The sequence below is a fragment of the Meleagris gallopavo genome, chromosome 11, assembly GCF_905368555.1.
Source record: "Meleagris gallopavo chromosome 11, MGAL_WU_HG_1.1, whole genome shotgun sequence".
Classification (NCBI taxonomy): domain Eukaryota; kingdom Metazoa; phylum Chordata; class Aves; order Galliformes; family Phasianidae; genus Meleagris; species Meleagris gallopavo.
Genome location: NC_139414.1, coordinates 2,904,879 through 2,931,002, shown reverse-complemented (window position 1 = coordinate 2,931,002; position 26,124 = coordinate 2,904,879). Strand labels below are relative to the sequence as shown.

The window sequence follows — 26,124 nt, the reverse complement described above, 5'->3', positions numbered from 1 at the left end:
TTCTTTTTCAGCCCTCCAAGTACCCCATTCTCTCACATGCAGCTGGAGAATTGTTAGATGTTTTTAATTAAGCCAGTGAACTCTACCAGTACAGCAGATGCCTCCATTAACTGCTCAGCCACAGGCATTTTGCAAAACAGTAAAGAATGGGAGGGCAGTAAAGGAGAGAACTGCTTTAGCTTTGATCAGCATCCCCTGCAGCACAGGACCTTCAAAGGGAGGCAGAGAGCTCCCTGCCCTATGGCATGCACAGCAGCACGTGTTCAAAATGAACGGGGCACTCCAGCTTTAGACACACTCCCTTTTCTGGATCACGTAGTTCACCTTCTCTGGTTGTATTTCTTTCTGACAGAAAACAGTCTTGCAGGCCAAGCTGGGTGTGAGAGCAGCTCTGGAGGTGAGATGAGAAGGCTTGGTGCCAGCAGCAGCGCAGGCAGTTCTCCTTGCAGCCTGGGTCTCACAGGAGCTGAGTTGCATTTCCTGTTTGCTGCTGGCAAGCTCCAAGGAACAGGAATTTTTAGGACGTTCTTTATAAACCAGCGGGACAGTGTCAAAGAAATACCTGATTCTGCAGTCAGTTTTTCTTCTGTTTGCAAACAGCTGTGCAATTTCCTTTTGGCAAAACAAAGGCTGCCAAGCCTTGACAGGCCATTCAGACAGCTCCCTTTCCACTGCCATTAACCCTGGAGGCATTTAAATCCAACTGGCCCACACATCCCCCTCGGAACCAATGACCTGTGCTTAGGAAGGCTGAGAGCAGCTGGGCACCCACTTCCTACACAGTCAGGCTGAGTTTGATGGTGTGAACCTCCCTGCCACCCTCAGCCAGCTCCAGCTTGGCCCCAGCAATCGCAGCCAGCCAGCTTTAATTTCGATCTGAAGTTGTGCATGTTGGAAAATAACAATGCACTTCCACATCTTAATTAACCAAAATTATACTACAACCTCTCGTCCCACCGCTGTCACCCGGGTGCAGAAGCCGACCCTCACCTCGCCACAACCCCCTCTCAAAGAGTTGCAGAGAGCGACGAGGTCTCCCCCGATCCTCCTCTTCTGCAGCCCGACCCACCCCAGCTCGCTCAGCCCGACCCTTCCCAGCTTCCTCGCCCTTCTCTGGACGCTCCGGGGCCACCGCCGGTTGCGGTGCTGCGGTCGGGGCCGCTCGCAGCTCCCCACGTGCGCACTGCCGGCACCGCAGCACTTCAGCGCGGCGGAGTCCCGCCATCCGCCGAGCCCCCGCCCCGCACAAGGACACCCGTGCCGCGCCGTGCCCCGCGCCGGACCGCCACTCTCGGCCCTCGGGAGCGCCGGGCGGTGCCGAAAGGCTGCGGGGGAACGGCGGCGGCCGCGCTCCGGAGCCGGGGCGGGGCGGGGCGGAGCCGTCGGGGCGGGCGGCCGGGCCTTGCCCGCGGCGCTGCCCCCCGCGGCGCTGGGCGGGCGGGCGGTCCCCGCTGCGGCTCGGCGCCTTTTCCTCCTCCTCCTCATCTCCTCCTCCTCTTCCTCCTCCTCCTGGCCGCTGCGGCGCGGGGGCTGCGGGCGGAGCGGCGGCGCCATGAGCGGGGCGGCGGCGGCGGCCAAGAGCGAGAAGCTGGACGAGGCTCAGGCGCTGGCCCGCAGCTGCGCGGGCAGACCCGACTTCCAGCCGTGCGACGGGCTCTCGCTCTGCGCCACGCACAGCCACGGCCGCTGCTTCCGCCTGCACTGGTGCTGCCACCTGGGATGGTGCCACTGTGAGTGAGCGAGCGCGCGGTCCCGGCGGTCCGGACGGTCGTAGCGGCTCAGCGCTGCGCGGCGGCCGCCGCCCCGTCCCGTCCCGTCCCGTCCCGGGGGCCGCGGGCCGCGGGCTGCGGTGCGGAGCGGAGCGGTGGGAGCCCCGCGGCGGGCGCTGCGGGTTCGGCTCCTGCAGCGGTGCGGAGCGCGGGGGGAGAGCCGCTCGCGGCTCTGGCAGCTGCCTCTGCACCGCGCTTCTTCCTCGTGAGGTCGTCCTTGGGGTGGGAGGATGCGATTCGCACGGCATCCTCCGTGAGTCTGCTGCTGTTTGGCAGGAATATGCGACTTGCACGAGGTAGGGCGGGTTGCCGCTGCTCCGACATCCAGTGCCGAGCCAACTGTGTGGAAAAGCAGCCGGACAACTTTAATGTCTGCCCTCCAGATGTGTGTGGTGATGGAGGCTGGCGCTGGCCGGGCGCGGGGTGATGAATAATGAATCGCTGCTCTCCTCGAGGAGCGGGCTTGGCCAGCAGCGTGGCTGCGGGAGGTGGGGAATGGGGCCCAGGGCTCGTAGCCGGGTCTGCAGTGCTTTGAGCCCAGCGAGCAGCTTTGGGGTGAAGCTCTGCGAGGGCTGGAAGTGCTGGAGGTGTCCCTTGGCTCCTGGCATCCTGCTCTCCTTCTGTCAGCGTCTCCCTTTGGAGCTGGAAACATGGATCCCAGATTTGGCTTAATGGGGAGAAGGGTCTGCCTAAAAGGATGCTTCTTATTTGGATGGGAGCTTCTCTTCTAATTCAATGCGCGCTTTAGAATGTCGCCCTAATTTAGGGCCCAGTTTGAAACAACTGTGTTTTCTGCCAGTGCCCTGATGTGAGCAGCACATGGTGACAGCAGGCACCGTGGCGGGGTGACACGGTTACCTGTTGCACAGGGATGCCACACCTTGGTAGTGACATTGCACCCGTGAGACAGTGGCCCTCAAGTTGTGACCCAGACGTGTTCTTCTTTTCCACAGTTTCTGTGGCTTTGGTTCTTTGTGCTTGTAAACACTCCGGAGGACGGGATCTGAGCTCAAAATGCTGTTTGCAAACTGGAGATGCTGTTCTGATATCTGCTGGAGATGGTCCTGGAAAGGGAGAGCCAGGTGCAGAGCTGGAGCATGGAGGAGTGACAGTGCAGTGAGGGATCTGGGGATTAAGATGGATCACGGACTGAATATGCGTCATCAGCAGGAGGCCTTTGTGGTAGAAAATCCAAAAACAGAACCCAAGCCTTCACTTCACTGGGGATGCATTAGCCGGAGCATTGCAAGCATGCAATTTAATTAGTCTCTCCAGCTCAGTAATGATGAAACCAGGCTGATGGGTTTAGTTTGGAGCGTTGCGCTGCCAGAAGGCTGCAGAAGTGGGGATGTTCTGTAGGACGCCATGGTGATCAGTGCAAAAAAGATTTGCAGAAGCAAAGTAGTTGGGCTGTGAAAGAACCGAGCGAGGGAGGGGAGATGAGCTTTGTGAAGCCTAGAAAAGAAAGCTGTGTTCTTGGAAGATCACCAGTTGTCACTTACCTGTGGCAAGGAGAACTTCACGTTTGGGTATTAGAAAACATTGTTTAAGTAGGAAGAAAAATGAAGTGAGGGAGCAGAATAAAAAGGTGAGGAATCACATCCATTGAAGGCCTTCAGGAGGGCTGATGCGTCTCCTGAGTGACACAGAGCTGATTCCCTCCTGGAAGGACGTTTTCTTGAGATGCCACCCAACCCTTAATCTCCCTCCAGCAGCCATAAGAATTAAAAATAATCATCACTTTTGTAAGAAGTACAAACTTTTTTCTTAATTTCTCTCTGTACGACTGAGGAAACTTTGAAATGCGTTTGTCCCACGGAACTGTAATTTTCAATGAAAGAAGTCACATACCTCATTTTCCTGTTTAATTTGAGAGCTAGGAAAAAGAGTGCTGCCTTCTTGCTCCTTATTTCCTAATGCAAATTCCAGATCCTAGCATCTCTTTATATCTTGCTCTTGCAGATTGACTGGAGTTGGACTTAAAAGGGGTAAGAATGAGTGCTATAATGGAGAATTATATAGAGGTCAGAGATGTAATTAAACAGTATCGGAAGTTATCTTCCATAAACACAGTGCTGTAATACTGCCTTAGGAATCCTCAGAGGGTTCTTGCAAGTGCTTTGCTGTGACTCTTAAGAGCTGCGTTGAGGTACAGGAAGCACTATGTCAATTAAAATGGCCCTTGAAGTGTTATTTTCCATTGGCGTCCAAGGTGCTGGAGAATGTCAGCTCTGTTAAAGTGCACAAGTGCACTTACACTGAAAAATGACAAGAGCTCACCTCCGCTAGGATCAGTAGATTGTCTCCTCATGTGTATTCAGGATCACATCTGCTTACTTCAGTGACAGAAGCAATTTAGCACCGCAGAGCCACTTGGCTCTGGAAGTAATAATTGAGAAAGAACCTAGTCTGAATTCCCCAAAGCCAATTGTGTCTGGCTCCGAAGTAAGCAGTTCTTTAAGCTTTCTCTTCACCTCTGATGTTTCTCTGCCCGTAAAATGGCCATGACAGCTGGTGAGTGAGATAACGAGCTGCTCAGTGTATCTGAACATCTCCAGGAACCCCGAGTGTTGTGCCTCTTGGTTTGAGCCTGGTGGTGTATTTCAGGTCAGCATCAGCCTTACTCATACTCTGCCCTTTCAGCCCTTGCCAGGGTGACAGCCTCCTGTTCACCTGTTCTCCATCCCTCTTGTGGCATGCTGTTCTTTAGATGCAGGTTGAGAGGCTTGAATCACTCAGGTTGACTTTTTCCAGTGTAAGAGCACACAGTGAGGTAGGTGTGCAGCAAGGGGCCTGTCTGCCTTCCCTCACCTTGGGATTTCCACTGCAGGTTGCTTTGTGCTGCTGCTGTTACCCCACACTGTGTGTTCAGTGCTACCTGCTTCTGTCAGGGGTCAGTTGTGTGGGATTACATCTTCCCTGGCTGCTGTGCTTTGGCTGCGATTTCTTATTTCCCTTCCTAAAGATTACCTCACCGGAGAAAGCCTCACACTTGGTGTGAGTACAGCATTGGCTTCACTCCTGGGCAGTGCAAAAATAGGGAATTCTGTTGTAACTCTCGCAACTGTGTGTTTTTTATCTGAGTATTTTGCAGTGTGTTAAGCAGCTCTCAGTACGCTGTGTTGCACTTGTCTACAGTACGTTGTGGGTAACGATTCCACGGTGCTCACTGCTCAGCAGTTGTGTCAAGAGATAACAAATCACAGAAAGAGTAATGCAGATGAGCAGTCACTGTCTTGCCCAGGTTCAGCACCCAAAAAGCAGATCTTTCGTTTCCTAAAACCTTGCGCTTATCTTACAGTGAAAAACTGATGCAGCAAATAAATGTTATGCTCCACTCCCCCTCACATGTTGCTGAGTGGTGTATGAGATGTGCAGGTGTGCAGCTTCCTGCTCCCCGCTGTGCAGCACCTAACAGTGGCACTGTTAGCCCTCAGCTTAGCTCCTGACCTGCCGCTTTCTGCATGAGGTCGGGCAGCCTTGGCAAGGAACCCTGCCGCACTCCTCAGCCAAAAGGAGAAAATGGGCTTCTGCAGTGTGTGACACGCCGAGAAGGGCATATGTTTCCTGTGTGGTTTTGGGAAGGGCCTCTCAGATTTTGGCATGTGTGCTGGGGACAAAGAATCGCAGCACGCTGACGTTTCCTGCCTGGCTGTGACAGGGAGGGAAGGGTTTCTCCTTGCTTTCAGAGCTGCATTGCTTCCTCAGTGCCTGCTGTGTGGGTGCCTGTATTCCCCAGGGCAGGACAAGCCAGCCGTGCCTTTGGGTGCGCATGGTCTCTTGCACTGCTTGGGCAGTGAGCGGTGGTTATCAGCCTCCCGCAGCCGCTGCCGTGGAGCAAAGCACATCAGTACATTCACTGCACCTGGGTGTGCTCCGAGCCCGTATTTGCTTCTTACATTCTTCACTGCTTGAAATACCAGTGTTTCTATTTTACAGCGTTTTTAGATAAAAACATTAATTTTCCATCTCACAAAACCGTTGACAGCTCTCTGTCAAGGCCAGCCTCAATTACAGCTCTCCACGGTGACAGCCGTGGTTGTGTGTGTCACAGCATCTCCTACCTGTCCCCTGGCAGCGTGCACATCCCAGCCCTGCGTGTCAGGTGCCAGTATTCCCCTGCTCCATAGCAGTATGAGCAGCAGGCAGGCAGCTGTGTGCACCCAAGTCCTGTCTCTGCGGTGTCTCTCCCATGTCCGGAGTGCCAGAAGCTGTCAGCAGGGGCTCCAACAATCATTGGAGCCCATGTAATTGTTCAGACCCCAGCCCGCCCAGTCCACCAGTGAGAGCCATAAGCAGGGAATCAGCAAGGCAGCTTTTGTTTCCTGTAACAGAGCGCTGGTAAGCGAGCTGATGTGTTTATTGAAGGTATTTAAGTGCGCTGTTGCAGAGCTTGGGAGTTGAAAGAGGATTTGGATCTGCCTGCCAGACAGCTTCTCTTGGTCTCTCCGTGCTATGGAGGCAGCTGCAGACCTGGGTGCTCTGTAGAGTTGTGTCCATTGCGACTTCCAAAACGTTTCTTGGTTTCATGGGTTTCCTTGGCAGTGGTTTTGATGGCCCTGAGACGTTTTGCCACGTCCAAGAAGGAGCAAAGAGGCAATAGGATAACAGTGCCTGATGTATGTCAGCAGATACAAAGAGCACAGTAATGCAATTTGATAGAGCAAATTCTCAGCTACAAAAAAATATATTTTTCAACACAGTCACCACTGCATCCTGAGGACTGCTTTGTTGGATAAATGTGGAAAAAGAGCTGTAACTGCTTGTGTTTTAATTTCTGAGACTGTATTTGGGGTAGCTCGTACTCTTGTCTTAGTGGAAATCCCTGCGTCGGGGTGGAGTGGTTAGGCTAGAAACTCTGGGGCTGGGTGTTCTCTGCAAAATGCCTTGCTTTGGTGGGAGAACGATTACAAATCCGAGAGGAAATAAGCATTTTTCTGTCGTGTTTGCTGAGAGAAGGATTTAAACATTCATCCAGTTTAAGTCTGTGGATCTGGACAAAATGCTTGTGCGTGAGCAAGGCATTAGGCTGAGCACCAGGCTACGCTCGCCCAAAGGTGGATTGTCAGCTGGTAATGGAAAACACTTTTAATGAGGATTTGCTGCCTGTGGCTGTGCAAGATCTTCTCTTCACCTGTATTTGAAAGAACCTATGATACTCTTGCTTCATTTCACTAAACTGTACACAACGAAGGAAAGAATGTCAGCTTAAAATACTCTGACGTGTAACTCTAGGGGTAAACAGCTACCTGCAGTTGTATGGGCTCACCTTTCTGGGCTTGAATTGCGTTCCGTTGCTCTGGCTTTAGTTATAATCCCCAAATCATGGTTTGAATAGACTGTTAATGCTGTGTCTTGGAAAGAGAACACAGATGTGTAGATTTCATCAAGCCCTGTAGAAACACCAGTGCCTTTGAAGGAATCTACTGCCATTCATTCTTTATTCCTTGCTCTAGTGCAGAGCTATGTCTAGAGGCATGCCTGTTCCTTCCTTATTAACAAAAACACCTAGCAGGAACAGACCACAAGAAAAGCTTTGAATTTAAGTTACTTGCTCTGAGCACATCTTGCAGGGCTCATTCTTCAGTGCCTCACAGAGGACTGAATACGAATCACTGCATTTCTTTCTCCAGAAGCCCTGAGAGAAAGGAGCCTTGTATCCCTGCACACTTTCCCCCAGTCAGGACCTCCTGCTTTGCCCTCCATGACAACGAAGCTGTGTTTCATAATGCATCCATCCAAGCGTGGTTCACCAAAAACGATGCCTGAGAGCCTCTGAGAGCTGTGGATAAATGGCAGCTCTCTGCTGTAACGTGCAAAGGGTTAAGTTGCTGCTTGCATGAAGCCTGCTGAGGACCAGCCTGAAACCAGGGGGCGGTGGCTGTTGTGTAGCATAAGCAAGTACCTCAAAGTGGAAGGTTTATCATCACTGTGTCCCATCAGCTGGCGTGGCTGTGAACTCAGGGTGTTCCCAGGAGGGCTGGTGAGGAAGGCTGAGCCTCTGCTTCTGCTCTTGGGTCTTTGTTCCGGGAAAAGGCCGCAAGCACTTTTTTCACTGCGGAGTAACAGCTCAGAGATGAAATGTGTGTGGGTTGCAGTGTCCCTGCAAATGCATGGCTTCCTTCCTGAACTCTGCCAGCGAGGAAATCGATTTTCCTGCTTGATTCTGAAGCGTATTTACTTCAAGTGCCCAAATGCAAAAAGTGTTATCACTCCTGTGCCTTCTGACTTTGCTCTCCTACTCTTCTTGTCTTTGCTCTCCTGGGTACTGATGGATGTCTTCTCGTGCCTTCACTGCAGCCCATGGTCATATCCTTGCACTGCCCTATTACAAATTGAGTCACGAGGTTGTCACCTTCCTGCTTCGCACCCTGCGGGTCTGACTGTGTGCCTGGGTTTGCTGGGAGCACTGAGGAGAGCTTCAGGTGCCTGGCATAGGGCCTCGAGTTCCCTGGCACAAGACAAGCACGTTTTGTCACTGCTCACGTTGTTGGAGCCAGCACAGAATGGACATCTTGAGGTGTTTTATGTAATGCCTCTCAGTTTACCTGAAGCTGCCTTGCACTTGTGAGTCACTTCAAGCTTTGTTAACGGAGTTCTGCACGTTGGTAGGTCTATACCAGGATCTGTTGTTTCTGTGAAGGACAAAGGAATGAAGTGCTTTACTCACAAATATTCTAAAATGTTCCCAAGCGGTGGTTGTGGCAGCGTGGGCTTGGCTGTTGGTGGATGGCATAAGCCTGTAGTGATGTAAGGAGCTGATGGACAGTAGATTGGTTTCCATCTAGCCTCATTTTGTCTGCATATGTTTTATATGCATTAATGTGTTGTGGTTTTTATTCCAGCACCTCCGTGGATTATCTGTCCTTAAGATACAAAACGTGCTTTCATGATGACTGATTGTTCCAATAAGCAGTTTTTATATAGTGACTGATCACGGAATTTAGGAAGTGCAGTTGGTGCAGTTTAGAGATGTTTTTGCCAATAGTTTGGTATATTCACGTAGTTGGAAGTCAGAGACCTACTGGGAAAGTGAAATCTGATTGCTTGGCAACTACACCTTGTTTTTAATATACTCATACTTTAATTTAGGCAATGTAACAGTTGGAATTTATATATAACCTATGTTGTAAAACACTTTTAACAAGAGCTTACGTTTGTGTTCCTGTTCTCACTGATGGCTGCGGAGCTTGAGAGCCCACATGCATGCTGCCAGAGCTGCTGCTTTACCTGGGCGCCCACACCCAACCCTGAAACATTTCCCTTCTGTGCCCAGTCAGCATACCCTGCTGTCTTCCCTCCTTCTGCTTCACACAGCACACCTTTCAGCTGCTTCATTCTTCTTCTTGTGTGGCACGGTGTGGATTTCAGTGCCTTTGCTGATTCAGAGCTGTGTTTCTTGCAGCCTTCCCACAGTCCACTGGCACGAGGCTGTTAGTAGCTGGGGCAGACAAAAGAAGGCACCTTGTTCTCTGCTCCTCCTGCCGTCAGCGTTCCCAGCTGGTGCTTGCTGTGGGATCTCCCTTTGGTGTGAAGCTCAGAGTGATGCTCTCACCCCTCCGCCAGCATTCCCTTACCATGCTGCAGCAGTGAGTGCTGAGCTTGCTCCCACCCAGCTGCTCTGAGCCCTTCTGCAGCAGCACTGTGTGACGTGGTGGCACTCATCCTCTTCCTCCTCTGGAGTCACTTGGGTTTTCGTATTTTCTTGTAGAGCATTGCTGGATCCCAGGCTCCTCTGAGGAGGGCTGACACCAACACCTGCGTGCATCAGCTCTGAGTGGTGACCTATTTTGGGTGTGTGCAGGAAGAGCAGTCCTTCAGATTCTCCAGAATGGGTTTTGTAGAGCTTTGTAATAGAAATACGACGATGAGATTGAATGAAATATGAGTGGAAACACGTCTAGATAAGCACTAGAAGAAACAACAGAATAAGGTTAGAAGGATGGCCTATACTGGTGATAAGGACACTTTTCCCATCAATGAAAATGAAGAATGTTTGTCAGGCTCAGATCCGCAAAGCCCCAGCACAGATGATGTGTCAGCAGGAGACCCTGTGGTCTGACGACAGGAAGGCGGTGGCACCAGTGCCACACATCACATATGCCATTGTTTCTCCTGTCAGCCCACCAGGAAAGTGGAATGTAGCCATCAAGATGCAGCTATTCCAAACTATGAAAGCAGCCCCCTGCCTCGGCCATCCCTCCTATGGGTGCGGAGTGCAGGTCTTGCGTGGTCCTTTGGAGAGAACTTGCCCTTCAAGGACCATTGAGCTGTTCTGCTTGTTTAAGATTTGCAGGAAAACATTGCCATCTCATAGAGGCGCCCATGGGAGCACCATCTGCAGACTGTGCCGTGCACCTGGAAGGCAGTAGCTTGTCTGCACTGCCTGTATTTCTCTGCAGCAGGAAATGCCTTCGTTCTTTGGAGGTAGCGTTTGAAGCTGAGCTGTGGTTATCCTTCTCTGTTACCATATCAGCACACCGTCTGCATGAAAATGATGGGATGCTGAATCTTGAGCAGATGGTACACAGGGATGGTTTTGTAAAATAAACATGTAACACTAAGCCATTTCTTGCTATTTTCTGTACTGAATTTAACAAATATCGAGCATCAGTTGGGGGATAGAATTTCTCAGAGACGTGCAAAAAGAGGCTGCTCCTCTTTGCAGGGCGGCTTTGCAAAGGCTTGTTGGATGTTGGGTTCAGAGCTCAGATAGTGATGGCCGCTGCACAGCTGCTATCCTCGTGGGGATACGGCTCCTTTAAGAGGGCTTACGGCTGCCTGAAACATTTCTAAATCCAGTGTTGCTATTTCTTTAAGTCTGGTAAATCCATGCAAGAAATGAAGGAGCAGTAATGCTAGAAGGAAGCTCCAGGCTCTGTTTGCATTGAAGAGTTAACCTGCTATTGAGTGAAAGTGTGAAGAGAACCCTGAAACGCTCGCAGCATGTAAAACCATGATCCTTTTTTTTGTATTTAAAACAAATCAAGACAAAAGGGCATCAAAATACACATTACGAGGAAGAAAAAAACCTTCTCATTTTTCCCCTTCCTTGGATTTCTGTGAAAAGCTTACAGCTCATCAAGTCAAGGGCTGTCACAGCTGTCTCTCACCATACAGCAATCAGAAGGAACACCTCTCCTTCATGTGAGAAGGGAATTGGCAACTGTACAGAATCACTGCTGGGGAGCTACTGTGAAGCAGCAGCGCTAGGCTGGTTCTTTTCTGTGCCTGGGTGAGGTTGGGAATGGGACAGATTACACAGTGCTGTGGTGCAGATGTGAGAAGGGGCTGCTTGCTCCTGGTGGTGCATCCTACTGCCTGACCTCCAGGTTTGGGGTAAGAGGAGTGCCTTTGCAGAGCTGGCCCCTATGCCTTGTGATCCCCCACTGTACCTTCCATCTGGAAGTGCTGGAAACGCTGTGTGCTCTGCCTTCTCCCCATTAGAAATCTATTTGAACAATCTCTCTGCTTTCTCAGTTTGCTTGGAAAAAGTGCAGAGCAGAAGTATCACTTTTGTTCCAGCATTCCGTACCTTTACATATGAGGATCTTTCAACGCTGACAAGCATTTTAGTTACGCTTCATTGCAGCCCCCAATAGCACAGTTCAGCTCTGCTTGGGCTTGTACGATAGGTCTGACAGTGCCTCACTGTCCTGAAATAATTTTCTCCTCTCCTGGTGGCTCGTTCCATGTCTCACACTCCCAACGCACTCCTCTGTTCTGTGAGGTACAACCCACCAGCTGTTCATCTAATAGAAAGAAATGGAAACTGGGTTAGCAGTGTTTTTTCATGCGACATCTGTAAACATACTCTAGGTTTTCCCTTCCATTTGTTCTCATCTCTCTGAAAAAGCTATTAACTGTGCTCTAAGCAAAGTGTAATTTGGAACTATTACACTTTGGTGAATGTTTATGGTGAGGCTGATCACGGCTTGCAGAGGTTTTTTTGTCCCAAGCTGTGCATGTAAGTAGACAGGGAAGGAAGGAGGGAGGCAATCAGTGTCCCTGTGGCAGCTGCAGGGCTGGGAAGCAGTGTTCCATCTCAATTCTCCATCTTTTGCTAAGAGAAAGGCCAGTATCTGAAAGGCTGATCTCCAGGGCTTTCCCCGCGTGCAGGGGTGTGAGCTCTCCTTGCACTAACACTGAAATCCTCCACTCCAGCTTCTCCTGTGACACTTGCCTTTGGAATGCCTGCTTGCCCTTCATGCCTTCAGAGCTGTGTGGTATGCAACAAGAATCTCATACACTGATGTTCTTTGTAGCAGGGCTGACTTCTCTCCCACATCAGCTGATGTCTTTGGCGAGGCCCAGCCTAGCACCAGCAGAGCCCTGTGTTGCAGAAGCAGGACTCCCTGCTGCCTTTGCAACCGAACATTGCTGGGACCATTATGAGGATGTAGAGCCAAGCAGAACCATGCACACATCCCAAGGCACTGAGATGTCTGTGAGCAGAGTCCGTTTTCCTCCAGCAGACCTCAGCTAGGTGTCTTAGTGCTCAGCCGGCTCCAAGGCATGGCAGCAGGTCCTGAGCTGCACTGGTTAACCTGAGCCAGTTTTTCATTAGTTAAGTCATATACAGATGGTAGGTCCTCATTAGCCCTGTGGGTTTTTGGAGAGTAGGTGAGCTGGCAGATTGAGGGGGGAGGGAAACGTAGACATCTTTGCCCAGGCAGCTGCAAAAGAAGGCACACATATGAAAAAAGCTTGTGTGTATTGGTTAAAAGATGGTTAAAAACAAACGTTTGCTATGCAGTATGTACTGCTGGCTTAGATGCCTATGGTCCAGAACCACCTTTGGTCATCTTTCTGAATTGCAATGCACCCGTTGTTGTTTATTAAGAAAAATCCTTAGAGGTGTCATTTTGAGAGGGTGACAACGGTGGCTTTATGAGAAACCTCACTGCTCAAAGGTGGATTTCCTTAATTTTTCTTTTCGCATGCCAGGCATGTTAGTGTCGGGGGGAAACAAGAACGCTGGGACAAAGGGAAGGGGGGAATAAAATATTTAAGCAGCACCTCTGCTTATTTCATGGTTAAGTTATTTTGTATTAGCCACGGAAATTACTGCTGCGTCTGTTCAGTGATGATGCATGCAGACTGCTCAATTAGCAAAAAATCAGAGGGAGATGACCTCATGGCTTACTTCTACGGGCCCTTATTTATTTTTCACATGCAGGAGACACCATAATCCACCCTCCAACCAATCTACCACATAGCTCTGGGAATTGATGCTGCAAAGAGACTTTATGTATATAATTTTTATGGAAGCAGGCCTACTTTCTGGGGATATAATGTTTCCCAAGTGGTATGGGTTTGCTTGAGCTTTATCCCTTGTAGCAGAGCCTTCAGCTCCACAGAGCCTGTGCTGGAGGTCAGCAAGGAGGGAGGGGAGCACTGCCCAGGACTTACCTCCTTGGCCATGCCTGGAGCAGTTGCTTTGCAGTTGACTGGGCTTTTGTGTCTTAATTCTCCAGTGGATTTGGTTTTTAGGCTTCCACAGCAGTTGAATAATTAAGAAATGGAAAAACAATCGTTCTTTTTAGTTGTGCACGGGCTGCTGTCACTGTGCAATTAGCATTAGGCCAAGAGGTGAAGTGTTTGTGCAGAGTAATGCAGCGTGAGCACGGAGCAGCAGAAAGCACAAGCAGTGGCAATGGCACAAGCTTTCAGTGGTGGCAAACAGGTATGCTGTGTGCCTGCCATGTGCTTCGTTATAGTGGTCATTAACACATGGCTGTCACAGTTGATTGAGACTCACCACAAAAACAGTTCTGGCAGAGCCTGGCTTCATGCACATCATGTTCTGCACTCAGGACCCAAACCAGGTGTTGCTTCCCCATAGCACTGTGCTGTGTTGGTAGAACTGCAGCATTCACTCGGTAGCAGATAGTACAGCACTGAAGGTCTTCCCAAATTTCTCACTAAGCTTTGATATTTAGGGGTTTTTTTGGACAAAACCCAACATGTTCAGCACACGCAGTAATTTTCCTTCACCAAAATACCATCTTCCGTGTAGGCAGATGTAGCAAATGACCCAGGAAACAAGTTGTGATGCAGTGCCTGTCTGGCATCTGTATTTGTGCAAAACAATGTAATTTACAGGAGCAGCCATCAGCAGAGCTCAGTCCAGAGTTCTCCAACTGACTCAGTGGAAATAAATCTGCAATAAATTACATGCCACAGTAGTAGGAGTGTGTCAGAATAGGTGCTCAAAATGTTATTTTGTGGATTTCTGCCAGCTGCTTAAAGTCAGCAAAAATGTTTCTGTTTATTTCAGGGGGAGTTTTATCAGCCCAAAATGCATCATAAAAGAAGGTGGGGACTTGTGAGAATTTGGATAATTCTCTGTTCAAAAGACGTCTCTGCCAATCATGCAAGCTGGAGTGGGTGGGCAGTCTTATTTTTAAGTTACTGCATAAATTTTTCATAGCATCTTCATCACGGTTGATGCATTTCCGTCCATTATGTAGGGTAAGAAGTTATAAATGATGCTGTTACTGCAGCTTTGTCCGTGATTCAGCCTGACAGGTCCAGCTGTGAGCACCAGCACCCCTTGGAGAGCTAACCGATCATCTTCAGAAAGCAGAAGTTTAATCTAAAATAAACAGACTTTGCCCTAAAATTAACTGAAACTTAAGAAATTTGTAACAAAATCCCCCCAAAATGCAGAAAGTCAGTTTACATAGGAAATTTCCTTTTCCCTCTTCAATGATTTCTGCCTTACCCTGGCAGTACTTGTCCTTGAAAGATGAGGAAGTGCTTTTAGCCAATGTAAGGTCACATAAACAGGCCTGAAATCCTCTGTCAGTAGGCTAGCCGCTGTTGTATTCTACCCTGAAATTAGTGCCAGCATGTCAGTTTTGAAACACGACGAATTGCCCCATGCTGCTGCAGCAGCAGAACAAACAGCTCTGCTCCCTGCTGCCAGTCTTCCTTTCCAGCCATCGCTTTGCCTTTGCTTGTCAGTGTGGCTGCAACCAGATCTGAAGTTTGAACATAGCCAGGACCTTGTTTTCCATGCACGTGCGATCAGTTTGTTGTTCTGAACTGGACAGACTACAGCTGTAAACAGGACCTTGGAATGGGAGCTGCTGTATTTATGAGATGCCAGTTTGTCAGAGAAAATCCTAACCAGTGGTGCTCCCATGACAAGCAGTGAGAGGGGAAACTCTTGAGGTGCATATGCATTCTGCACCTAGCAGCCAGGCAGCAAATTTCTTCCTCTTCTCATCTGACCATCTTCCTTAAAGGAAAAAACAAACCAACCAACCCACCCACGCAACTGTATTTGACCAACAGAAGCCAGTTGATATTATTTTGGGGGGGGTATCAGCTTTTGATACTGTTTCCTCACAGTATTGTTCTGGACAAATTGCTAAGCAAACACAGAAAGTGATGTGTGAGTCATTGGCTCATGGGCTGATCCCAAAGCATTGTAGTTAGCAGGGTTCCATCAAGCTGTAGGCTGGTCACTAGCAGGGCTCTCCAGTGCTCCATTTTAGGGCCAGTTCTCCTTAATTTCATGAAGGACTTGGATGTAGGGCTGGAAGGTGTTCTGAGCAAGTCTGCTGATGGTACTAAATGGAGAAAAGCTATTGGCTCCATCAAGGGTGAAGGCCTTGCAGAGATCCAGACTTGGAACACTGCAGAACAAAAAGGACATACAACCACTAGATGGTGTCCAGAAAAAGGCTGCAAAGATGGGGAGGGGTCTGAAAGAGGAGGTGTCTGTGGAGCACTTGGGTTGCTAGGCCTGGAGCAGAGGAGCTGAGGGGAGGCGTCATGGCGGCTGCAGCTCCTCACAGGGAACAGCACTGGGCTCTGCTCTCCTGAGACAGCATGGAACTACCTCCGGGTAGAGGGCCAGGTTAATGAGGAAGAGTTTCTTTGCTGAAATGGTAGCTGGGCACTGGAAGTGGATCCCAGGACACTTGATGGTCATGGCACCAAGCTGCCAGAGCTCAAGAAGCACCTGGACAGCACTCTCAGACACAGGGTCTGATTGTTGGGTGCTGCTGCGGGGAGCCAGGTGTTGGACTCCATCATCCTTGTGAGACCCTTCCAACTCAGGGTATTCTTGATTCGATGAAGTAAGATCAGATGAATATTTGCTTTTTTTGATAGCTGTGCTCTAATCTACCATGGCTTAGGTATCCTGCTTTTCCTCCTTTTCTAATCATGAAGGAAGCAAAATCACTTCTGATGTGTTCTTAGCAAGTCCAGGCAAAATATTCACAGGTAGGCCAGTAGTCACATACAGAAAGAAGCACTGAACTCACCCAACTGCTGAAGGGGCTCTCTGGCAGTACAGCACTCCTCCTCAGGAAGCAACCCAGCTCTAAGAGATGCCTACCATCCATGGTTGGCCCTTATGTGAGCCCAGGGGGTTCCACCCTGGGTGCAGCCCTTCTGGTCACCTGGGGAGCACAGATGCATGCAATTTGCCTGTGCTCCCTGGGCAGCTGCACCCCTCCACCAGGTGCTCCATCACCAGTTCAAGCCATGACCTGGCAGTTCCCCTACAGCTCTCCCAGCATCCCCCAGCCCTTGCCAGCATGTGGCAGCTGTGTGAGGTAGAAAATTACAGTCTTCTGGTACATTTTTTCTTCATTCCATTAAAATGTTTACCAACACCTTCCTTGGACACCTCAAATAGAAGCTGGGAAATGCTTTTTCAGTAGTGTCTTACCGTTGCTTGGCCATGGAAGGGATGTGAAGGCTGCACAGAAGTGGCCCAAATATATCAATAAATACAGCACCGCGGTTTCAGACAAGGGGATATTGATCGCATCTAGGCTACATTCCAGCTTCCGTGAGCTGGATTCTGTGGGACACCATTCCAGTTAGCAGCGTGCTAATCAGTTGATTGTGTTGCTTTGCAAGGCAGCAGCATGCTTAACGCTTACTGATGTGCAGGAAGGCTTTCTGCAGACAGCACACCACGGGAAGCTGCGGGCAGCTGCTGTTAGCTGGGCTGTAGGGCAGAGTCATCGCAGAGAAGCTGTGCTGGGCAAGGATTGAAAAATGCGACAAAACCCACATCCCTCAGCAACTGCCAGTGCAGAAATAGCTGTGCTGCTGCTCCAGAGCGCTCTGCAGGAGTAAGAGCTCTGCTCTGCCTGTGGTTGAAGTGCGCAGGCATTTGATGGTAGCACTAAACTTCTCCAGGACACGGCAAGCTTAGGCTGGGGTATGTTACTAGATGTTAAGTGGGGTGAGTGGCTGTGCGTTTCCTAACTGCCATTCAGCCACACTCACATAGGAGGAATAATACATAGCATTTTTATTTTCACTGAGCTTTTCCAGCAGCTCCGACAATGTTTGTTCCAGCTCCTAGGAGAAGACTGCTTGATGAGGTATTCAAGTGAAGCTGGTCAGATCTATTCACCAAATGTTTTCTTCCCATGCCCACTTACTGCAGCATTCTCGCTGCTTCCTGAGGCTGCCTGGTGGCTGTTCTCTCCTGCTGCACAACCAGGGTGTTTTTCAGTGTGCCTGGTGCTCCTTTCCCTGGTCCTGCTCTCTGCATCTGCCAGCTTCACGTTGTGCCTCTCTCACGCTCCAATGCTCCCCAGTGCTTTCCTTGGACAGTGGAGCTGGGGAGTGCAGCCTGCTTTCTTACAGGCTGTTTTCCGTGCAGTACACCAGGCAAAGCAGGGGTGGAAGAGCCTTCTCCTGTGCTTGATGTTTCCCCTGGTGACGTACCAGGGCTTGGCTGGCAAAGCATAGCATGTGTCTGGGCCCTGGCTCGTTGGGGCTGGCAAAGCAGCTGAACACCCCAGAGGCTGCTCCAGCCAAGAGGAGGGATGTCTTAGCCCATCCCACGGCCAGTGCCATGCTGGCTGAGAATTTATTGCAGTCAGTGCCTGTGAAGGACACCCAAGCTGAGGAGAGGGGCAGTGAGCCCTTCCTCCTGTTTCTGATCCAGGCCGTGCTCAGTGCTCTGAGCTGAAGCAATCGTTGCTTTCATTTGCAGAAGGAATGGGCAATTTGAAGGAGAAAGGCTGCACCTGCCTCTGAGCCTGGACCAGAAAAACATGTGGCAGAAAGCTGCAGCTCCTGAGCACAGCACAGCCAGATCCATTCCTGTGGTACCTTTCTGCTCCTTACCTGGAGAGCTTCAAGCATCAAAAAAGTCCTTCATCACTTTGATGCCTTTTCTGCCTTTGCAAAGCGATATTTGCAGTATCCTAACTCCTGCATCAAAACACTTCCGAGTCCCACTACTCGCAAGTCTTCTGGAAATTTGTGCTTTCATAGTGCATGAACCCCCTGGGGAGACATGAATTTTTCAGGGCCTTCATGCAAATAAAACACAGCATTTTCCAGTCCTTGGCATAGCCTCAGGTTTCTCAGTTTTTCCTAACAAAGTACTGATTTTCTGCTCTCGCATTTATTTCTTTTAGTAGAGATTTTCAGCTGTGCTCTTCAGTTCACACTTGGTTCAGCTCCGCATAGACAACATAATCCTATTTTTCTTATTACTTAACTAGATAATCAAAATGTCAAAGGCATTTCTATGGCATGGGGATTCCCTTATTTTCTGTCTTAAAATTCCAGATGCAGTCGTTTTAATTCACTTTTATAATACAGAAAAATACAGCTTAGCCGTCAGAAAAAAAAAAGAACATGGAACTGCACTCAGGGAGACTCACTGTTAAACAGAATAACAATAATACAAATGCAGATCATTGTGCAAAAGATGTATGGTAGAATTGCTCTGTATTTGGTGTTAGAAAAAGAAAGGCTTCTTCAGTTTTCTTTCCCCGAGAAAGGGACACAGACAGAACTGCTGTCTGTCCCACTTCTCAGCCATGCAGTTGCACCCCCGGCATCAATTTTCCAGCTCTAGAAGTCCTACAGATGTCTTAGAAGCAAGGACAGGGAGAGAAGCGAGACTGGGCTGAGAGAAGTCACGGTTACCTGCAGTGTTAAGCATCAGAGAGCCTGTAACAGGAGAGAGCTAACCAACACCTTGAGGCCATTGAAAACAGAGCAGCTGCTGGCTGAAGGAACTGCTGGCTATTACCGGCTGCCAGAGGCGAGCATCATCTTACCAGCTTCTTTCTAACTCTAAAGATAAGTCCTTAAATGCTGTTTTTTGTCTTCCCGACAGGTAAATATGTCTACCAGCCCATGACGCCTGTAGAGCAGCTTCCCAGCACCGAAATACCTGTGCGCCCTCGGGAGTCTCCGAACACAATCCAGATCTCCGTCTCGCTCACCGAACACTTCCTCAAGTTCGCTCCCGTCTTCCAGCCCCCGCTGCCCCCCGACTCCCCGCAGTTCTGCACAATCGCAGACCTCTTCATTGACAATTACCGCGTGAAATGCATTAATGGGAAGATGTGCTATGTGCAGAGGCAGCCTCCCCCCATGCCCCACAAGACAAAGCCCGAGGAAGTCTCTGTTCGCAATGCCTTAATCACAAAAGAGAGCAATACACCAAAAACAGATCACTGCTCGTCCCCTTCCAGCTCTGAGGACTCCGGGATCAATGCGGTGGGGGTTCACTACATGGAGTCGTGCGATGAGGACACGGAGGGGGTGGCCGAGCTAAGTTCAGAAGAAGACTACAGCCCAGATAGCAGCTGGGAACCAGATGAGTGCCCGCTCTTGTCACCCTCGCAGTGTGAAATGGAAGTGATTGAGACTATAGAAACCACCGTGTGATCCGACGGGTTGGTGACAGATCAGTCCAGTTCCCACTCAGTAACGTTGCTTTTGTAGTCTTTATATTTTCTGTTTTTTTCTGACAATCCCTTTTTTCCAGTGCACTTGATATTTCAGATTCCTCACGGGAGCGTGGCCACGGGACTTGCATCTTGGTGAAATAGCAGCAGCCTGAGCAATTTTAACGTGTTCTCTGCCTGATCAGATCTCCCACGTCTGCACATAAGGTAGTGATAAGACTTTTATAGCTGAAAAAAGGCCTTTTTCTTGGTCTGGGTTACATCATATGCTACTTCTCATACGAGGATGTGCCACTCAGCATGTTTTCAGCAGTCGGGATGTTTGCTGGGGGCCTTCAAAGCACAGAGGGTGAGCTGGTGCAGCACGCCTGTAAGCAGCAAAACCAAGTTGTCCTTATTTCTTATAAAGAACTATGCGAAGCGCAGCGACAAGAGGCTTTCTCTGTCTCTGGCCTTCCGCGTGGTCCATGCTTTTTTCTAGTGCTGATGTGACCCTTCTCGAATGCTGTTGGTACCACTCTTCCAGTGGGTTGGTATGGCAGGCAAGAGAATGCACAAAGTGCCTCCAACTTCTCCAGGCTATGCACCGAGCATCTGCTGAGTTAGGTCCGGCTCTGAAATCTCCTGGAAGGGCAGCTGTTGCTCCTGAGGGTCATCTGTTGCCCGGGTCCAGCCGCTCCTTTCTCTGCGTGGATCTTTGGAAGGGGATCTGGCTTTTGCAGCTCAGCAGAAGGGGGAGCAGGCAGGGAGGAAGCGCAGCAGTACCAATACCATTCCAGACTGGGGTGTAAAGTGAAGGCGAAGGGCAGTGACTACCTCCAAACATGCAAAATCCACCCCTAGCTTTGCCCGCTGCTTCCTCCCGCGCCGCGCTGGTTGTGCCAGATACGTGCACTCAGGACCAAACGGCCTCAGGGCCCGCATTTGCCTGAAGAAAAACAAAGATTAAAAACAAAACATTTGAGCCACACCACTGTGCTGGCAGAGCTCGGGGACGGCGTGGAGGTGCCCGTGGGAGGAAGCCCGTGCACTTGGCGGTGCTGGTCACAGTACCGCCTGGGGTCATCCTAGCTGGGCGAGGAGGCTTCGGCTCACTCAGTTCAAGAGCAGGTTTTCAATAGAGCTCTCCTCAAGCAGCTGAGGAGAAAGAGCCGTTCTGCCGGAGGGCTGGTTTCAGCCCCCTGGATGAAACACAAACGTCTTTCTCAGAAGATTTCAGTCAGCTTGAGTCAGTTGGAGTCAGTAATGACTGTTTTTCAGCAGCGTTACTGAATTGCTTTGTGTATTTGCTGTTTACGTTTCACAAGTCACTGGTGAACATAAGGCTGTATAAACGTGTACAGTTTAGTGATTGATACTAGATATAGTCGGTGTTATAGGGTGGCTCATCTCTCACTGTATCCTGACAATGTATTACTAATTTTATACACTTTGTAATCAGTATCTTTAGAAAGCGTTTAGGCAACAGTGTGTGTCTGTGCACATGCGCGTGTGCTAGGAGTTCACCATAAATGGTTATAAAGTAATACTGTACTTTTTAGACTAACACTTTCAGACAAAAATAATAGGTTTTATAGTTTTGATGACTTCTATAAAAAGTGCAATGCTTGTTAAACGAGGAACTTGGGCCATTGCATGGACAGATGCGTTCTCACAAGGCACTTACAAAGCATTCTGTTTTTCTGAGGGCATTTAAGCAAAGGCTGTAGTAGAACTAAGTAGGTTTTATTTATTTTTTAAGGGCAGGGTTGTCCTTTCTGGCTAACTAAGGTTTCTAATAATGTTTTAGCGTCCTTTGACCACCGAGGCACATTTCATAAGGTAGAAGAAAGCATTATATATAAACCTACTGCATTTATTCATATTTAATCTCTCACTTGTAATCCGAGCGGAGAGCTGCAGATGCTCATTCTGGTGTCTGATCTTCCTGCCCAGGGGAGGTTCTTCCTGGAGCCACATCCCAGCAACAGCAAGGCTGTTTCTGAGGCCAGGAGCTCCTTGCCCACTGTAGGCACCAAGCACAGGCAGGGGCTCCAGGACCCTTGGTACTGAGCAGAGCACGCCTCGCTCTGCGGGCAGGAGGGCACCTGTTGCGTGTGCAAGGAAATGGAGTTGGCCATTGATGACCAAGACTTCCCATAAGATCCTGTGGTCTTGCAGTTTCATATCACTGCCGTCAGGATACATTAACTGTAAGTAATTAGCAATATTCACAAGCTGTGAGTGTCTCCTACCCAGGATTTGTTCAGATGTCAAGCACAATAAGCTGCCTCTTCCTTCTGTGGTGAAACATGAGAGGAGCAGCCTGGTGTGGGACAGGGCTAGTTGTGGAGGTGTTCCAGCAGCCAGCATGGTGGCAGGGTTCTCACTGTGCTCCATCACACCCCAGTTCAGAAACACGCTCCACAGAAACGCGGTTTCTTTTGTTTGCACAAACACTGCGCAGTCGTGTTGTAAGAGATGCCCTGAGCCAGTAGCTCCACTCTGCCAGGGAGAGGCGTGTATATTTCTTCTTTAATAAAATACTCAACAACTGAACTTCTCATTGTCCTAACTGTCTATCTTTCACGCTGCAGTGAAACACAGATTTCCAGCACAGGTGAGGTTCACTTACAACTTCAGATGGCACGGCCCAACGAGCACTGTGCTAGGCAGAGAAAGACAGTAACCATGTGGGATGTGCCAAGCTCAGCCTGCCCTGTGTTTGGGTGCCTGGTAAGTAGTGGGGCTGGTGTGCAGCCTCACGGCCCTGCCCCCACTTACCTGTAGAAGAAAGCTGCCCCAGTCACTGGGGAAGACATTGGAAAATAGCTGCAAGACCTGGCCGATGTCTAGAACTCTTCTGGCTGTAGCCCTTTGACTTAGCTGGCAGCGGTGGTTGTTTTTTTTAACACCCTCCCACCAAGGTACAACCGCTTTTGCTACCAGTTGAGCAGTAGCTGGGATGGGTCAGCCTGGAGAAGAGGAGGCTCAGGGAGACCCCATTACTCTCTACAACTCCCTGGAAGGAGGTTGTGGCATGATGGGGTTCAGTCTGCCAGGTAACATGGACGTGGTGTGGCTAACATGAATGATACGACAAGAGGGTTGCACCAGGGGAGGTTCAGGTTGAGTATTAGGGACAGTTTCTTCTCAGAAAGAGCAGTGGGGCACTAGCACAGCTGCCCAGGGAGGTGGTGGAGTCACCATCCCTGGAGGTGTTCCACAACCGAGATGTGGCACTGAGGAACATAGTCAGTGGATATGGTGGGGTGGGTTGATGGTTGACAGTTGGACAGGTGATTTTAGTGGTCTTTTCTAACCTTAGTGATTTACTGATTCAAATGATTCCCCATGCACACAGCTCCACACACCTAGTTTCAACCAAGGGCCTTTTTAATGGAGATTTGTAGGAACACACTATACCTAGATTAGCTTCCTCACGTACAGATAGTTTTCTGCAATCTGCAGCCTTTTTCAGGTTTTCCCATTCTTTGCCCTCAAACTCCACAACTGCCATGAGGGACTGGGGCATGGCACCCACTTGCAAAAACAGCACAGCTCCTTGAAGCACACAGACCCTGGGCATGCTCCTCCTGTGGAATGGAACTGGCAGTTATTTGGCAGTTACAGGTGCTGCTGCAAGCTTCCAGGTCAGTGCAGCAGCTGCAGTGCTTCAGTACCTTTGGCTCTGACCTCTGACTTCACAGCACTCAGCCCCATTTGCCCCTCAGTTGCCATTCAGCCAGGAGCTCAGCCACTGCTGCAGATTTGTGAGCACCCAGCAAGACCACGCGGCATGAATGGTTCTGGGAATGGCGGCGGAAGAAAAAGCCCAGTGTTGTACTGGGAAAACATCCCAGCAGCAGGAGAGCAGGCAGCAGCGCTAATCATCCATCAGTGGTGGAGGGGCCAGGTGCAGCTGGAAGGTCTCATTCTGGAAGACGCTGCTGGCAGAGTCCCCGTGGGAAACACTGAGCAGCCCATGCTTCTCCCCACTGCGGGACAGTTCAGTCAGGAGAGCTAACTGCAAGACAAAATGCAGACAGGTCACCCCCTGCGACCAGGACAGACTGCCCAGAGGCACTAATGTAAGGTGCAGAGAGAGCTCACGTGGGGTCATAATCTCCCTGCTGCAATGAGGAAAGCCTTAACGCATGAAGGAAGAGCTCCATGCTGCATGCAGTGACCCCACAGAACTCTGCAGCACAACAATCCTGAACTAAACAACTTTCCAGGTGTCTTGAGGTTGTTTTTAAATTCCATCGTTGAAAAACAATCCCAGAGAGAGCTGAAAGTGCCAGGTGCAGCCAGAACGGGCAGAGGCAGAAGGAGAAAGAAGGGAACGGAGGGTCGCTGTCTTGGGACAAGCCCACAGGGGACTGCAGAGGGGCCTCTCTGCAAGTATGCCAGCCATGCTGTGTCTGGAGGGAAGGCTATTTGCAAATCTAAAAGGAGCTGAGAAATGCTGCACGCCATACACACTTTTCAGGCCCAGCCTCAGGACTGGAGGCAGTCCTCCAGCTGTGGCAGCAGTGCAGATGTGCTGTGATGGGAAGCAGCCAGCTCTATGCATGCTACAGTGCCAGCACTGAATGAAATTGCAGAGAGAAGCCAAAGCCCATGCTGCCAGCTCTAACATCTTGCCTGGCAGCTTGCATAGTACCCTTCCCCAGTTTGAAGCTGACAGGGTAACAGGCGGTACGTACCCGGGAGGTCCCACGGTTGAGTCGGCAGAGTTGGTCAAAGGCCTGGATTTGCTGAGGATCCAATGCAGACTCTGACCCTGTCTGATAAAGGGAACAAGGAGGTTACAAAAACAACCACATCCCACGAGAGCCCAGCCAGCAGCCAGGCAGGCTCACCGCAGTGGCACTGGGGTTGCTACACAGCTTCAGATGAAGAGTAATGGAAATGCAAATACAGGTGCCATAGTCTGCAGCCAAAGCATTAGCACACCAGCAATGCCTTTAAAAGGCATTATTTAAATATCCCAGGAAAGGATGACAAAGAATCACAGATTCTCCCAAGTTCGTTCCATTTTACCGCATCACGATGTTTCTATTTTGATTATTTCAAAAGCATCATCAAGGAACTACAATGGGAGCCAGGGAGAGCAGCCTCCCTCATGAGCAGCAATTTGGCATCTGTCATCTTCGGGGATCTATTTTTAAGGGAACGTTCAAGATTCATTCTTAAATATTTTCTCCCAAACACATTTCCCAAAGGCTATTAACCCAAAGTGCTGCAGTCCTACAAGTGACTGCTTGTCAAAGCTGAATTTACCACCCCCTGGCTTTTGAGGCCCCTGTAGCCACCAGGCCCTTCTCCCCAGGAGGATTTCTCCTCTGGGGCAGATGCTGCAGCACCCAGCTGCTCAACGCTTCTTGTGCTCTGTGGTGTGTTTACAGAGCATGTTCCAAAGCTCAGAGAAGATGACTCCCAGTTACTGTGGACAAACTCTGAAGCACAACACGTTAGAGGGCACACAGCCACCAGTCAGTGCCAGAACCATCCTTAACTTCTCTGGGTGACACATCCCTCCACCTCCTGCACTGCTGGGGTTTAAATGTCCCTCAATGTCAGCAGAACTCAGCTTTGGGGATGCCTTATCCAGAGTGTGTGCTCACAGCCCAGAAGACCAACAGTACCCTGGGCTGCGTCAACAGAGGAGTAACAGGGAGGTGATTGTCCCCCTCTGCTCTGCCCTTGCGAGGCCCCACCTGCACTACTGCATCCAGGCCTGGGGTCTCAGCACAGGAGGGATGTGGAGCTGTTGGATTAGGTCCAGAGAAGCACAGTGAAGGTACTCCTATGCACCTCTCCTATGAAGAAAGGCTGAGGGAAGTAGGAGTGTTTAGCTTGTAGAAAAGAAGGCTCTAGTGAGACTTCACTGTGGCTTTCCAGCACTTGAAGGGAGCTTATAAGCAGGAGGGAGACTGACGTGTCGCACTGTCTGATAGTAAGACGACAAGGGGGAATAGCTTTCAAAGAGGAGAAATTCAGGTTAGCTGTGAGGAGAAGATTCTTTACTCACAGGGTGGTGAGGCCGTGGCACTGCTGCCCAGAGAAGCTGTGGGTGTCTCATCCCTAGAGGTGCTCAGGGCCAGGCTGGATGGTGCCCTGGGCAGCCTGAGCTGATGAGAGGCAGCCAGCCCATGGCAGGGATTGCGACTGGGTTGGGCTGCAAGGTCCCTTCCAACCCAACCATTCTGTGATTCTCTGATTCCTGAAGCCTGAATAGTTTCGTTACTCTTGAAGCCCTGTACATTTTGCCTTTGAGATGTTCATCAAACGCTTCGAGGAATGCCCCAACTGCTGACATCTCATGCCAAGTGCACGTGCTCAGACTCATTTCCTCCTCCTGCAGGGCACTATTTATATTGCAAATAACTGCTGCCACTCACCAGTCAAGGAGCCGAGTGTTCGCACTCCCCGTGCACATGGCGTGAGCCAAGAGGCTGTGACAGGGAGGGTTGCATACCCACAGCTGACAGGTTGTGCAGCACTTCCAAGGGATGTGTGGGTCATCCTCACGTGGAGAAAAAAAAACACCCAAAAAAATCAACAGAAGAAGGGGGAAAAGCTGCCCTCCACATTTGCTGTAGCCACAGGCATTCAAGGACAGGGAAAATGCAGTATAATTGGCCTCTCCTCTCCTGTTATCTCTCTGCCACGCG

At 50.0% G+C, this 26,124-nt stretch overlaps 2 protein-coding genes across 2 annotated transcripts in view; one reads left to right on the top strand and one right to left on the bottom strand.

The window, feature by feature from the left end:
* Positions 1 to 1,353: 1,353 nt before the first annotated feature.
* C11H3orf70 (chromosome 11 C3orf70 homolog) lies at positions 1,354 to 22,003 on the top strand. Its single transcript, XM_085232734.1, has 2 exons — positions 1,354 to 1,730; positions 18,889 to 22,003. The coding sequence occupies exons 1-2, from the start codon at positions 1,553 to 1,555 to the stop codon at positions 19,443 to 19,445; spliced, it is 735 nt and encodes a 244-aa protein (XP_085088860.1). The 5' UTR covers positions 1,354 to 1,552; the 3' UTR covers positions 19,446 to 22,003.
* Positions 22,004 to 22,822: 819 nt separating this feature from the next.
* Positions 22,823 to 26,124, bottom strand: part of VPS8 (VPS8 subunit of CORVET complex) — a 62,689-nt gene continuing 59,387 nt past the window's right edge. Inside the window, exons 44-45 of the mRNA XM_085232707.1 lie at positions 24,154 to 24,234; positions 22,823 to 23,471 (exon numbers count right to left, since the gene is read on the bottom strand). Coding sequence (XP_085088833.1) covers positions 23,331 to 23,471; positions 24,154 to 24,234 — 222 coding nt within the window. The 3' untranslated portion in view covers positions 22,823 to 23,330. The remainder of the gene's footprint in view (positions 23,472 to 24,153; positions 24,235 to 26,124) is intronic.

Coding starts and splice junctions, on each gene's coding strand:
- C11H3orf70 (XM_085232734.1), top strand. CDS start 1,553: ATGAGCGGGGCGGCGGCGGCGGCCAAGAGCGAGAAGCTGGACGAGGCT. Junction 1,731..18,888: donor CCACCTGGGATGGTGCCACT/GTGAGTGAGCGA, acceptor TCTTCCCGACAG/GTAAATATGTCTACCAGCCC.